Source organism: Protomyctophum parallelum, assembly GCF_964188405.1.
Source record: "Protomyctophum parallelum genome assembly, chromosome: 6".
Taxonomy (NCBI): Eukaryota; Metazoa; Chordata; class Actinopteri; order Myctophiformes; family Myctophidae; genus Protomyctophum; species Protomyctophum parallelum.
The window spans coordinates 4,091,535-4,108,104 of record NC_139701.1 but is presented as its reverse complement, the minus strand read 5'-3'; the positions used below and the strand labels follow the sequence as shown (position 1 = coordinate 4,108,104).

General features: G+C 42.4%; 1 protein-coding gene across 1 annotated transcript; it reads left to right on the top strand.

The window, feature by feature from the left end:
* Window positions 1-1,572: 1,572 nt before the first annotated feature.
* lpar3 (lysophosphatidic acid receptor 3) lies at window positions 1,573-10,412 on the top strand. Its single transcript, XM_083767304.1, has 3 exons — window positions 1,573-1,710; window positions 3,069-3,826; window positions 9,495-10,412. The coding sequence occupies exons 2-3, from the start codon at window positions 3,082-3,084 to the stop codon at window positions 9,821-9,823; spliced, it is 1,074 nt and encodes a 357-aa protein (XP_083623430.1). The 5' UTR covers window positions 1,573-1,710; window positions 3,069-3,081; the 3' UTR covers window positions 9,824-10,412.
* Window positions 10,413-16,570: the final 6,158 nt, after the last annotated feature.

Genomic DNA, 16,570 nt, shown 5'->3' with positions numbered 1-16,570 from the left:
AAGATGGTCACATATTTGGCAGGTCACCAATTTCACCGTCATTTGCCATGCTGGAGTGAGCAAGTGTGAGTGAGCGAGTGGCCGAGATATTGGGTATTGGAATTTGGCTATAGGGTGTCCTCATGCAGTTGGCCTACTACAGGGGGCTGCTAAGTCTGTGAGATAAGGACTTTATTAACGTTTTTTACATGAAGCACTTAAACCCTATAGTGTCTATTCTTGGGGGAACATTTGCAGAAAATAGCAGACACAAGCTCACAATGAGTTGAGCTTGTAGATCGGCTATTGTTTTCGTGTAGAGGGAAAAGAGCAGAGGCAAAGGACAAGTATTGTGGGTAAATATCTTAAAATCACATGAACAGCAATCCAGAAAAGATGTGTAAACAAACATTAATTTACACAACACTATTGCTGTCAAACACGTCTTTGAAGATATATGAAATCTATGAACAGGTTTAACACAATTTTATAGGCTATACATAGGTGAGCTTAAGGCCAGGTGATAAACACAGCAGCAAGATTTGTGAGTTGCTGTGATAGGAGAAGGATATCAAATGGAACACAACCACCGTAAAGACTAATCATTGTGTATATTCCTGCACTATACCTGCATCGAGTGATCTTGGTACATAGAAGTTGATCTATTGAAGATTCTGACAAAGTACATAACTTTTGTTTTGATTGTATTGTATTGTTCTTTCTGCTTTGGCAATGTAAACGTACGTTTTCTCATGCCAATAAAGCCCTTTGAATTGAATTGATATACCAATTTCATCCAATCAAGAGAGATCTTATAGGCTGATTGATTGATTGAAAATTGTAACAGATTGATTGCAGAATGGGTACTGCTCAAGGAAGGTGCAGACCAATACAAAATTTTTAAATAGGCATACACATCTGCAAAATAAAAATGATCATATAGTTAAAAAAATAAATGGAATAGGCTACGTGAACAGTAGGCTACCATATAGAAAATAGAGCCGGGGCTTCTTTTTCTTTTTTTACATGGGCTAGTTTCGAATTGCAGCGTTTTTTAAGGAGGCTAGAAGATTCACCTATATCTTAACTCTTAACGGCTGTTGGTATAGGAGCGTTAATTTAACCCTTGTTTGAGCCGAATCTGGGTTGAACCTTGTTAACGTGGTTTGGCTACAGGATAAATGTGCAATTGTAAATGGAACAAACAAAACATTTCAAGATTTTAAAAGAATTTTAGTTTTCAGATCATATATAATATAGATTGTATCATGGAAGATTTTACTGAGCTATAATATCTTGTTTCTTGTTGAATCTATACTGGATCAATTCATGACACTGTGGACTAAGACAGAGTGGAAGTAAAACAAGAGCAACAATAGCCAGGGGCCTCTTCATGCGGTCAACCACGCACGCAGAAAGAGACTGAGGAATTCACTGCATTCAGCAGCACGTTCAGTTCAGAATCAGATACGAGATTCCACCATGGCACACGCCCTCGACGTCACTTGAGCAAACCCTAAAGTTTTTTTCCCTTCTCCGTCGTCGTTACTTCACTCACTCACTCACTCAGACACTCACTGCTGTGAGAGTGCTGTTTGTTCCCTTGAGAAAGTGGCTCCGACAGAAAGAATGCAACCGAAAGAAAAGATCAAGAAACACTGACTAAGAAGACACGACCGGGAATGAATCACAACTTGTATTGACACCATAAGGACGCTTTTCTGACACCAGGTAAGATTTACCTGGTAATAATGGTGACATTTGTTTCAATCAAGATGATATCCATACAGCAACTCAAATTATAAAAGTGCGATTGTTTGTGTTTTTCTTTTTGCGCATGTTTGTCTAGACTAATTTGTAGGCTATATCAGCCTATAGTGCCATGTTTTGTGTATTATAATGTAGTAATAATATAGAGATTCAAGATATTCTAGAAATTCTAGATATACTGGTGAAACAAGCCACAGATTAATAGCCTGCATAAGCATAACAAAGATTCATCTTCATCATGACAAAGCGAAAGATAATTCAGTGGTTCTTAAACAGTTCAAGGACGCCCTTAGACCGCGTACCCACATTTGAAAATATTTCATGCCGGCTGGAACCCCACTCCCGCAGAGCAGACCTGAAATGAAGATTTAGTATAGAATTATTCAGCTGTCAGCTGCAGCCTATACTGATGGGGACGCAACAGTGTGGAGAGTTAAATAACCCTAATGATGATCTGAATAGTAATTCTTTATACATTTTCTCATTGGGCTAACTTGGTGAAATAATAGTGAATTTCGCTGGGGAGTGGGGACCCCCTTGTAACCAACTCAATGACCCCTGCAGGTTCGGGTTCGCCAGACCCCACTTCAAGTATAAGATAACTAAATGATTTATTTCACCCCTCTGGTTTATTATGTCATGAATGATTCATATAGGTGATCTATGTGCCACAGAATAAGACTAATCAATTAGTCTTAATCTATCAGTCTATTTAAATCATTCAGCATTTGCTTTTTTCTTCTTCTTCTGATTAAATCACTCTTTTTTTTGCACTTTATTTTAGTCAAACATGCATCAGTATCTCGCTAACCTCATGTACTAATGAGAAGCTTTTGTGTTTTAACTTTTAACCTCTAAGCAGCTGCTTCCACTAAAGTATTTCCTTGACATATATGATGCACTGCCCTTTTAAGCCGAGTCATTTCATCTTCCCCCAGAAGTCCAGAAGTTATTTGGCCTTGGAAAATTGGCATCTTAAGATGCAGTTTATTAAAAATGTTTTGATCTTGAATTTTCATCACACACATCTCATTACGGTGTATATGGATAGAAACCATGGCGACTGAGTAAAATGTGTCCCTACATTTAGTATAGGCTATACTATGTTACCTATATCAATTATGAATAATCATGTTATTCCTGTTAAAATATTGACATTTTTTATGCTAATGTTAATGTTAATGTTAATGCCAAATGTTTGTAGCCCCCAAATCTCCTCAATATAATAATAGTAAAAGCTTGAATGCTGACTAAACTGAGCACTGGTCCGTAGCCTAACTTCTAACAAGTATAACTTTTGTTTTGTCCTCAGACCACAGACTTCTCATCACGATGGCCCAGAGAAACGAGTGTCACTATGACGAGGTCATGGGCTTCTTCTACAACAACAGCGTGGGCCCGCGTAAAGACGAATGGGTCTCCACTCAGCTCACCTTGGTCCAAGTGGTGGGCTCTCTGGCCTGCTGTTTCATCCTATTCTCCAACGCCATGGTCATAGCTGCCGTCATCACCAACAAGAGGTTCCACTATCCGTTCTACTATCTCCTCGCCAACCTCGCCGCCTCAGACTTTCTCGCCGGGATCGCGTACGTGTACCTCATGTTCAACACCGGAGACGTGTCGCGGGAACTGACGGTCACCGGATACTTCTTCCGCCAGGGGCTTCTGGACACCAGTCTCTCTGCCTCGTTGGCCAACCTGCTGGTGATCGCCCTGGAGCGATACATCTCCGTCATGAACTGGAAGGTCCACAGCAACCTGACGAAGAGGCGGGTGACCTTGCTGATTGTGCTGGTGTGGGCCATCTCCATCTTCATGGGCACAGTGCCCAGCCTGGGCTGGCACTGCATCTGCAACCTGGACGACTGCTCCAAGCTGGCTCCCATCTTCAGCAGGAGCTACCTGATCTTCTGGTCGCTGTCCAACTTGATGCTGTTCCTGGTGATGGTGTGCATCTACGTGAGGATCTACACCTACGTGCTGAGAAAGACGTCGGTGCTGACGCCGCACACCAGTGGCTCTATGAACCGCAAGAGGACCCCCATCAAGCTCATTAAGACAGTCATGTGTGTTCTTGGTAGGTGTCCATTATACACTGTTATGTTATGCACAGGCATTCTTATAGAAACTACAGTAATGGCCCTGGGTGCATACTGGTAGGTATGCAACCCCCCCGCCCCCGGTTTTTCCTGTCTCTCTGCTATATCCTACGGAGCAGTAGTTTGCAGTGGTTGCTGTTATTTCATATATCTTTCATCAGGGTGAAGGGCTTTCTCAAAGTGGGTGCCGTGGCACCAGTCCAGGGTTGCCTCAGAATACTCATATTGGAATTCAATTTATCATTATCACTTGAGTTTAATAGACTTTAGACCCTTTAGACGGACCTGTTTGTGACGGTCTGTGGCGCATTCTTTTACCATTTGCACTAAATCTCTTCACCCTACATACTTACCTTTCTGGTATGCGGTCAGGCTTAGGCTTGGCTCAGGGAAGAGGACGCCCCTGCCATGCATAGTCCTCCATGGGAATATACCGGATGACTCGCCCCGGTGCTTGCCCGTTTTTCCTCCCGGAATTGTCACCAGTGAGGGGGATAACTTTGTAATATGCTATTGGCTGTTTGTATTCTTTTTGGAGAAATATAAAAAGATACTCCTGTAGAAAGGCTATATTACTTTACTTATATTGACCCTAGTATAAACAATTTAGTATTATTTAGTAAGATTTGCACACTCAAATGGTACCTCGTCAGATAATCCCCACATAGCCTACAACAACTTCTGTGAACGGACTTCAATGTAGTAGCTTTTCATAAATTATATTTGTACTTAGGCTGTCATGAAAGTTTATAGTTAGAGAAATTCAAAGTCCAGCCGTCTGCTGTCCAACCTCTCCCACCCCTCACTGGGGAAAATTCTGGGAGGAAAACAGAAACGGGGCGAGTCATCTTGTTACCCTCCATGGCACCGTTGGAGGTGCGACAAAGAAAGCAGGAAGACCATCCTCCTGTATGAAATAATGCATAATGTGCTAGTATCAGGGGTGACCTGAGACAAAAAAAAATTGAGAACCACTGGCATGCATACATACATGTGCAAGCCGATCACATCGCAGTAACTCAGCTGTTGGGACTATATAATAGTCCCAACAGCTGAGTTACTGCGGTTTACTGATAGAGAGGATAATATGCAAAGCCCAGTACTGTATTCAAGCCATTCTGATATCTTATCTTAAGTATGATTTATGGAGAGGTGAGACTGTAGGGAGATTCTCTGCAAGGAAGGATTGCAGACTACTAGGATGTAGAACACCAGAGGCACATTCTGTTATCGTGCCACTACAATTTACTGGCATTTAATTATTCATGGACTCACACGGCATGGCAAATTTCCCCAATATTTTACTGGAAGTCACACATTTGATGTGAATGTGAACAGGTGTGAGGGAAATAATTGATTTAATGTATTATTATTTACACCTTACATACAGTACAATTACTGGTAGATACAATATATAATATACCCTGGGCTCTGTCATTTTCGGTAGGTATAAAATACATGGATATTGATATATGAGACATGCCACTCATTCTTGACGCATAATATCCTTATTAGACCCCCACATTTCACATAGCTCTACAAGTCAGAGGAATTTGATCACTGCCTTCCCCCACTCGACCACTCTTTTTACGATCCTCCAGATAGCAAAGCTCACAAGCAGAGCGCCGTGAGATGTGTATTGAATTTGTGTATAGTGCAGTCCCTCTGTCACTTATCGTGGACTGGTCTTGTTCATTGTCCCAGTGCTAGCCTGGCTGGGTGGGTGGATGGATAGATATGGAGCGTAGGAGCTGTCTGTCTCTGCGCAAGCAGAGCGACGTGAGATGTGTATTGAATTTGTGTATAGTGCAGTCCCTCTGTCACTTATCGTGGACTGTTCTTGTTCATTGTCCCGGCCAGTGCTAGCCTGGCTGGGTGGATGGATAGATATGGAGCGTAGGAGCTGTCTGTCTCTGCACAAGCAGAGCGCCGTGAGATGTGTATTGAATTTGTGTATAGTGCAGTCCCTCTGTCACTTATCGTGGACTGGTCTTGTTCATTGTCCCGGCCAGTGCTAGTCTGGCTGGGTGGATGGATAGATATGGAGCGTAGGAGCTGTCTGTCTCTGTGTGTCCTGCTGTGTAATTATCTCTTCCTACTGCCCTGGCCTGCGAGGCATACCGGCCGCACCGCATGGAGCCTGCACAGACTGCGGCCTCCGCTAGAGAACCCCCCCCACCCCACCCCCCAAGGAGAACCTATACTTGCGGGCTGCAATTGCTTTCAGATGCCCCATTGTCCCTTGAAATGTTAAACTGTTATTGCTTCAGTCAGTGTCCTCCTCAAATTTCCAGCAGAGATTGTTGTGGCGCAATTGTGGTGACAAAAGTTCATCCACTGGGTGTGTTGTAGTGTCAGTTTCATTGTGTTTTCATGGTGCCAGCAGGAGTTGATCCATGGACGCTGTGACCGTTTGCATTGTTATTGAATCAGAGTAATGAATTAGTGCCACGGAGTACAGAGAATACAGTTATTGTCATACTGAATGAATGACAACCAGACAAGAAACATGAAATAGGCCTGGCCACCTGGAAATGTGATATCAGTACGCTGTGTGCCTGGTGCCACAAAGAAAGTGGAATATGCAAAGGAGAAAGGAGAAGAACCTGAAAAAACTAATTTTAATTGTAATGTAAGGAAGAATTTTTGGAACACTATTGTTTCTCCTGATATCCTTACTAAACTACTACTATTAAACTAAAAAGGAAAGAGATTAAATCATGTTTAAGTTGACATCCGTTCAGACAGAGACCGTAAACAGACCAGTTCAGACAGACACCTTTGAATATTACATAATAATTGTGTGATAAGTGGAAGATTAAAGGAATGAGATAGATATTGGGCATGGGAAAGAGAATAAGTTTGGGCAGTGACAGGTGATTAGTTTAAGCAGATATTTTAAACGGATGATTAAAATGACTGTATGTCTATCAAAAGATTTGAAATTGTATGATGAGCCTATTACTCATGGGTCAGTGACACTGTTACCCCTCCAATACAAAACATCGACTGTAAATGCATGAAAGACACATGCGTCGTCTTGCTACACTTTGCAGGTCTCAGAAAAATGCGGTTCTCGTAGATGGAATGCAGTCAGTGTGTTTTACAGTGAGCATGTTGTACAGCCACCTCACTAAAGGCACACATGTGCTAGAAACATGCTCCCAAGAAACGCAGATGTCTTTTCTTTTTTTTCCTTTCCAAGATTACAGGGAAGGAAAGTGCACTTTAAAAGTGGGGGAGTATGTCATAAAATGCCAGTGGAACCCCATTTGATGGGGTTTCACAAAATCTGCAGCAAATTTCTGCTTTCAGTTTTCACTAGAGGAAACGGTCTAGCATGCTGTGTGTGTGTGTGTGTGTGTGTGTGTGTGTGTGTGTGTGTGTGTGTGTGTGCGTGTGCGTGTGTGTGCGCACATGCAAATTGCAGTGCATGTGCATGTTTCAAGCCGTTTCTCTGTATGGGGTGCTGCTTGTTCAGAATGCTATTTGTTTAAAAGGAGAATAGTGGAGCATGCAGATCATTTTAATTGTCTTATTAACAACTTACAACCTGGCGTCCCTATTTTTGGGCATGCCATTATAGTTGTAACTTGTAGCCTACATTTTGGTAAAATCTCAAATTGTGAATAGCCGATCTAGAAGCTCACAACGTGTCGCATCATGACACATTGTGAGCTTGTAGATCGGCTAATAGAAGACAACTTGGCCCGGTTTCCCAAAGGACACATGGTGTAAGAGGTATGGTGTAGCACATGCTCAGATGCTCCTCTAGGCCGCACACAGAAGCCTGTGAACATACGTAGACATTCCGTGCATAGATGTGCCACGCAGGCCTGAGGCCTGGTATGGTAGGCCTCAGGTATACCATTCTGAAATTTAATTTAATAATATTTGGACTGCTGGACAGCTGACAGTAGGCTCTCTTTACTCTTAAAAAAAATATATAATATTATAATTATATATATATAATATATCAAATATTATTAAATTACATTTCAGAATGGTAGACCTGAGGCCTACCATACCAGGCCTCAGGCCTGCGTGGCTATCTATCTATCTATCTATCTATCTATGCACGGAATGTCTATGTTCACAGGCTTCTGTGTGCGGCATAGAGGGCATTTGAGCATACCCCTTACTTACACCATGTGTCCTTTGGGAAACCGGGCCAATAAAGATGATCAGTGTGTGGCACCAATAATCTCCTTTTCACATAGTTTTTATGAATGTGCTGTGTTGCTCTTTGGTCTTGAGTTGTTGTGAATTGTGAGAGTAATGGGGAGGCAGGAGGAGGTCACTCGATCTGTATAAATTGTTTTTACAGTCAATGGGGGGAAACACTGTTTTGCGGATGCACTGAAGCTGTTGCTCAGAGCAAGTAATGGCATGTTTAAACAGGCATCTAAATCTCCCTTTAGAATCCCCGTTTTGTGCCCGAACACGTCTGCAACGGGTGACTGAATTGGCTTACAGTACCTTGAGCCAGTAACCGTTATTATACAATTTATAGGCGTTGAGAACTTGAGAAGACAGTCTTAACCTGCATGGTCAACAATAACATGCTAAATTGTCAAGTAAATAGAGTGTAAAGAAAACAGTGTGGTGCTACAAAGTAACTAGGAAACAAGATAAACATCAGACCTAGCATCTGTCTAAACAACATGGTTTATCCATCGGAGGGAGACATGCAGAAACACTTGTGATTCCAACAACAAAAAAACAATAGTCACCTTGTTGTTCTTTTAACCTGTAGCCACTTGTTCTAGAAATAGAGCAGTCTCATCATAAATTCCAATGAGGAAGTCATAACAGATTTATGTGCTTTTAGTTTTTAATAGAACCCTCCTTAGATTCTAAGATGCAGTCTTATGTTGTCAAATAAAAAAGCGAGTCTGACTATGACATAGATTGTTATGCTTAAACTAATGAAGCTCCAACGTAGTATATTCTGGAGCTTCGTTAGCGTAAGCATAACCATCAAATATTTGCTGATGTAGTCATGAGTCATTGCCTCATTCCACTGGCATTGTTCCCCTGGCCTAGAGGGAAGAGAAACATGTTTGGAATCGCAAAAGTCACTGGTATGAATCCTTGCATTTGCTGGGAAAACTGGGACAAGGACAGTAAACAAGTACTCTTCTTTCCTCAGTATCTGCTCTCATGGTCACCCAAAGGTGACCAGCTGCTCATTGTCCAGCAGTAGAAGCATAGGGTGATGCTGTATGGAGGCAGTTATGTGATGCACAGTAAATACTAAACTACTAAATGAGTTATTATGAGTCTCTCTTTAAAAGAGCATACTGTACATGCACAGGAATATCTTTCCTGTAGTGGTTTGAGGGAAAACAACACTGATTACACTGATTCCTTCTACGTTTATTTTATTTATTCATTAGCATTTCTGCTTTATTTTCTGCTTTTAGTTTTTTGATAGTGACAGTGAGAGAGAAACAGGGGAGGGGGTTGACATGCTGACATGCAGCAAAGAGCCTCTGGTCAGATTTTAACCCCCAACCAGCTGTGGGAAGGATTATGGCCTTATTTACCGTCTGTGGTATGCGCTCTTATCAGATGAGCCACACCCCCCCCCCCCCCCCCCCCAAAAAAAAACACTTTTTTAACTATTTCTTGTTTCTTTCCTAGGTGCATTTGTGTTCTGCTGGACGCCTGGCCTGATCGTGCTGCTTCTAGATGGCTTAAACTGCGAGAAATGCAACGTCATGAGCTTCAAGCGCTGGCTGCTGCTGTTGGCCGTGCTCAATTCCGTCATGAACCCGTGCATCTACTCCTACAAGGACGAGGAAATGTGGACCACCTTCAAAAACCTCCTGCGCTGCATCGGCAACGGCACCCGGCGCCAGCGGTCGTCCAAGGCCAACGCCAGGCCGCTCAGCTCAGCTCAGGAGACGGGCACCAGCCAGCCTCCGTCTGAAGAGGCTAAGACTGATGATCAGGGCATGCTGAAGAGCTGAAATTTGGAATTGAAAATTCCTCACAACCTTTTGACAAAGGTCCAGGCCTTGTACAGAACTGAGAACTCAACATAAAAAGCCAGTCCATACTGTGGTCGGACATCCTATCCTACTATCCCTACTGTTAAATGAACAAAACTCTGTCAGTTCGTCCTCATCCTTTCTCCTCAGTGGGTTGACCAATCGAAATCGAAATCGCACATGGGCATTCATAATGCAGGGAGTGAGGAAGCTGATTCTTCACGTTTCCCAAATTTAAGCTGTTTATTAGCATTTTCACCATGGCTATGGTTGGTGCGATCACTGTCCCAGCTAGGCTGCAGGCAGTCCCACAGCTCGGACGGATAGTGGGTGAAGATATGGATTAGAACATTATGAAGACAGATGGACATGGACGTGAGAGACAAACCAAGAGGTTCTGTTCCACCCCTCATGTGGAGTTTCAGTGCATGTGAAGGCTTGGAGGGACACTGCCAGAGTCTTGCCCCCCAGTGCCGCACTGAACTTGATGTCATGCACCACCAAGCCCCAACAGGGGACAGGGATGTGCTATTTAAAAAAAATAAAATTAACAGGGTTTTTTTTTGTAATAAATATTTTATTTTTATTTTCTTTTTCTTTTTTGTATGTTTGTGTTCCAGTCCGCACAAATATGCCTGTAGTTTATTTGAACTTGGAGGAATGCCGTGGGTCTGATGACTGAAGAAAGATTATGTTTTTGTTTTTTTATCCCACGATTTTGTAACCCATTTTTCACCCCTGTGTCAATTATCTAATGTGATCCTGGGCTCTACACACCCTCCACCAACCTGAGGAGAGCAACGGACTTGAACTCATGCTTCCTTCATGCATGAGTGTCCAAGTTGCTCCTTTACACCTGACAGGGGGGGGAGTTTCCCTGGTTGGACGTAGCGCATGGAAGGAACACGTTATTCCAACCAGTTCCTTTCCCCTCCATCAGGCGCCCCGGCTGGCCAGGGGGAGGTAGTTTAGAGACCAGGATTACTGGATTATTGAAGAAAGATTCTGATATGAAGTACATACTGTAGTGGCGCAGTTTGCAGTTTTGTTTCCTTTTTCTTGACCTCAGACAACCAGGGTAAAATGACTCAACATGCTCTGTCTTGTCTCTGATGTCTCCGTAAATCTTGCAGTACAATCCTCTGTTGTCTGCTACCTGTATAATAATATCCTAGCATTATTATGGACTAGATAAAAAATCTACTTTGAAGTCATGTGGCTAGTTATAGTCGGGTACTATAAGAATACTAGGCTTACGTGATGGTGGGCAGTAGTTAATGCATTATTTAATGAATAATTCCCCATTTTACACAGAGGGAAATATTCTGTCAGCTACTGTATTGTGTAGGTCTACTTGTGCTTCCTTTAAATTATTCTAATGTGTCATTGGGTCACAAGGATAGACTGCATGATCTCATGGTCTCACTTCAGTCTTGTAAATTATTTGTAATCAAACTCCATCTTTTTGGTTTAGTAGAGAAACATTGCCCCTCGTTGCCCCCCCAGTGCATACTCTCCTTGTCTCAAGTTTGTAGTTTGTCAACTACAACTGAACATATTATGCAAGCTCTCAGCACTCCTTTGTCCAGGCAAACCTGTTCTCCCTGTGGAATTTTTTACACTTCCTATCTGACCCGCTCAGCGTAGCTCTGACAAAACAGCTGCTCACCTGAGAGCACTATTGAACCGTAAAAGAACATTGCAACACAGGAGTGAGTCCTCCTGAATGCCGTCTGCTGGGGCCGGATGTGACTGAACCGAGCCCACCTACCGTCAGCCCAAAGACATGATGATGAATCATTTACTGGCTCAAATGACACAAACTTTACCTGCTGCACAGTATTTATGCTTGTTCAACCACGTACTCTTCCTGTAAAGGAAACGGTTCATTTTGGGACTGTATAGATACCGTATCCTGCATACTGTATGATATAGCATACTGTATTTTAGTATCATTTAATACAGTAAGCTCTGCATGGGCTTCTGTGACCTTTGTCCTGTGAAAACTACTCAATCTCCATTGTACTGTTAAAAAGAGAGCACTGGTATCAGAAAGTTAAACGATTCATGGTTTAATTTAACCAATAAACAAATGTTTGGATACATAGATTTTTTTTGTTTGTCAAATAGCAGCAGTAATATATCACGACTCACGAGTCTCTGTGTGTAAACAGGAAAGCATATGATGATGATAGAATTGAGATAACCGTAAGAGTACGTGCACCACAGATGTAAACTATACATTAGCCACGATGCGATGTGCGGCTATGGCTTGCAAATTATACTCCCATAAACAGGAAGGGCAGAAGTGATCTTTGACCACATGAATTGGTCTCCCTCAAGGTAACTCATGAAGAGAAGATTCTGTAGTATGTTTGTGTATGTACAGACAGTATATACTGTGTGTGTATAAAATGTTCCGGTACTCCTAGACAGCAAAGTCCCATGCTTTCGTGTCACAAAGTGTCACAACTGAAATACTGAGCTTTGGAAAATTATCTTAACCCATTCTGACCTGAGATCAGATTCATACGAGGTTTCCGCCGCCGGACACACACTGGTCTGATTAACCCATTCTGACCTGAGATCAGATTCTAAAAAAATGTCAGTCGTTCTTCGATTTTTTTCAAAAATAGCAGACCTACAAGCTCGTATCGCGCCACTCGGTGGCGCGATATGAGCTTGTAGATCTGCTATTTTTCAATAGCTAAAGCATAACATGATGCCGACACCAAAATGGGTGCCCGGTCCAGACACTCAGGATAAATGAGTTGCTCTAAGTTCATGGTTGACCGTTGCCCTAGACTGCACTCAAGATGTGCATGTGGTACTCCAGTGTGATTACGTCGGTAAATCTCTTAATGGTGTGACCTTTGGTTTCCATGGAGTCAAGTGCATTATTGGCTGAAGTGCTTTAGGAAAAGAACACAACCGGAAAGTAATGTTCTCTACAATTAGACTACACTACTGTCACTACACGGCAGTCGCATTAGTCACAATAAGCATTAATTATCCCTCTGAGCTGAGCAGTGCCACTGGAGTGAATATTATAACCATTCAAAAACTATTTGTGATTTTGTTTTTACATAAATGCCCAGATTGTGAGACATGTAGGACATTGCAGAAGGTGAACACTGTATGCAAAAATGTAATTATGCTCTATGATTTACAAATTCCTATATTCATATTCCATGTGGGTTCAAACTAAGTTCTTTGATCATTATTTACACTCCAGTATATTAGTCACAACATGCTAACAACTGCTACTGTCAAATAGACCAGTGGATGTCAAACTATGCCACACAAACCTTTGGCAGTCATTTAGCATTTTGTTGAAACTCTTTCTTGCTCTAATATAGGAGTTTCCAATTATCCCCAACCCCCAGTAATTGTTGTAAAATTACAATCATTTTTAACCTTCTGAGCAGACATCAGCTGCGGGTTCAAAGTGAATTTCCCGTGTGGAACTAACTAACAACGGTCTCCTTAATTATGCATGCATGACACGGCCGTGTCAACTTTTTCATTCATAGCATGGGTTGCTGTTAACATCATGGTGGTCATGTGGATTGAAATTAACCAGTGGAACAGAATGGGCGCAGTCTGTTGTGAAAAAGAGAAAGTAGAAAACCATGTAGGCAATAGGCATACCTTTGGCATGCATACAATTACACTCTGAACTCTGAAGGTCTTAATGGCTAGTTCAATTGAAGGTGTGGCTAGAAAATGCCTGAAAGCCGGAGCCCACCAATAGACCTGCCGTGACTGCTGCCTGCTGCTATGGCTTTAATATAACCTCAGACATGAACTATAAAGTGTGGTGCATGGCATGCATTTTTTTCATGTATGGCTGTGCTGTAATTATGTGTTCTTATAAAGCCAATTAAATTTCACAGATGGTCAGAAATTCAGCCCTTTTGGTTGTTGTTATTGTCAGTCCCGAACAGTTAGAGGCTGAGCTGGGATGTGTACGGTTTCATTAACATACTTGAGGGCCTGCAATGAATTTGCCCCCTTCACTGACAACATTTTGACAAGCAGTCAGTGCCTCCATATTGCGTACAAGATATGTTTGCCCACTTAAATGAATTAAAATACCATGACAATTTTATCAAATTTTGAAATCCTCCTGCTTCCTTCAAAAAGGTTTCAAAGCATGGCCTCAGGTTTCTTCCTACTGGCCCTGAAAACTGCATCATCATCAAACCACTCTGAAAAATGTAAAAGAAAACCTCACTAATGATTTATATAGGCCCATATCAAACTGTCGTTTTTAAGTAAAACTATTGAAAATGCTCTTTTTCAATTGCTGAATTGGCACTAAACAACTGCTTTGATATCTTCCAGTCACATACCACAGCACTGCTTTCTAATAAGGTCTTCAACACAGACAATGGCATAATTCCAGACTTGTCTTAGTATTTACTGGATGTCAGTGCTGCATTCGACACAGTTGACCACAACAGTACGTGTGTATGGTTGTAATGCACGTAAACTCGAGAACCGTTAGCCCCACCGACTTCAAATTCGACACACGCGTTCCACACCCTCACAGTGGGTCGAGTCGGTCAGACCCACGGTTGTCCAGAACCGCCACAGAAGGCCTCTGCCCGGGCTCTGGGCAGGGCCCCTGCTCATGCTCCATATATTATGGAGCTGGCCTGTTCTGACATCACAACACTCCATATTTGGGCATGCCTGACACAGAACTCAATATATGGGAATAAAGGGACACAGAGAGACAGATACACATATCTCCACATATGGGCATAAACGGGACACAGACAGATGGGTGGAACGGGTACTCTGACACAACGGGTATTGCATAGCCGGGTGAGGCATGGATCTCCAGCTTCCATCGTTACCGACTCGGTGCTCTAGTCTACAGCCGGGCAACGGTCTAGTATTACTAAACCAACTGGAAAATGGCGTGAGACTTTTGGGCACAGTACTAAACTGTTTGAATCCTGCTTTCTGCCTATATGTAATTAATTACATGTCTGCACACAACATGCAGGGTTACATGCAGGGTTCCTCAGGGTTCCAATCTGGGGTCTCTTCTGTACAACATCTAGGCCTATACATCGGCTACATGCTTCCACTGGCTCAGATTATGGAACCGTTTATATTGAAAACATTATAAACTGGGAGAGCTGTATGGATGCTGTACAGCTGTTTGTTGTCCATCCATTGAGTTGGAGCTGCTGTCCTACAGTGTAACAGGGTGAAGGTCAGTCGAATCACCTCGTTAAGAAAGCCTTTCCCCAAAACGATGACTGGAGAGCCTCTTGAATTGATTAGACAATTAATACTACTTCAACAGCTATTGGGAGGGTGGGACACACAGGATTAGGAATAAGCTTTTCACATGTGCGTACACACACACACACGCAAACACCCACGCACCCACGCAAGCGCACACACACACACACACACACACACACACACACACACACACACACACACACACACACACACACACACACACACACACACACACACACACACACACACACACACACACACACACACACACACACACACACACACACACACACACACACAGTGAGTATCTCACTCTGCAACCCAGCCAGTCACAGACAGTACAGAACTCGGTACCAAGACTACAGCAGCAGTCCTTATGGCTCTATGGACAGTGACATCTTTCTGCCTGATGGGTCTCCTAATGGTAAGTCTACAAAACTGCATTAGAAAGCTGCATTAGATTATTCTAATTTGTCGACACTACCTCAAGTAAAGTATATTATGTCTGAGCTAATTCAATAGGGGCAGGTGGGCAGTGTCATCATAGATGCCTATAAGGTTAACCCATGATTGCACTGCACCTTAACCCATTCTGACCTGAGATCAGATTCTAAAAATGTCAGTCGTTCTTCGATTTTTTTTAAAAATAGCAGACCTACAAGCTCGTATCGCGCCACTCGGTGGCGCGATATGAGCTTGTAGATCTGCTATTTTTAAATAGCTAAAGCATAACATGATGCTGACACCAAAATGGGTGCCCGGTCAGAATGTGTTAAACTGGAAAGGAGCCAGGGTATTTATGCACATGGATAACATGTTAATATGAGGCGGTTGCACATAGAGAGGAATGCAGACCATTATAGAAATGTCATACAGAAACAACATCACATTTCCCCTTAGTATTGCCAAGGGATCCCCTGCTTGCCTTTGTTGTCTTGTCAGAAACACGTGTGGCTGCAGACACAACTTGCGTCATTTCTGCGTGTTGCTTTGTCCCCAGTTGACCCACCTGTGTCTGTACTGGTCTTTTATTTTTATTTATAGGTGGATGAAAAGTAAGATTCTGTGATGTTTGTATATATGGTCCAAGTGTGCTACAGAGTAAAACACTAATTCATCCATTTGTAACCAACTTCAAGATTGTATACACATGTAAACTAATCCACTCTGGATTTTACTATCTATCAAATCATCTTGGAATTATACTAGACTCAAACTTGACATTTAAAAAGCATGTAAAAAATGTAGCCAATAAAATCAAATTCAAATTATCCAATTTCAGACACATAAGACCATATCTAACAACAACTAAACTCTTGCTATGATTCTTTCACACATGCCTGCGACACACACTGGTCGCAGGCAAATCAGACAACTTTAAAACCCATAGAATCACTTTACAAACAGACATTAAAAACACTGGATGAAAAGCCCAACCGTTACCACCATTGCCGTATAATT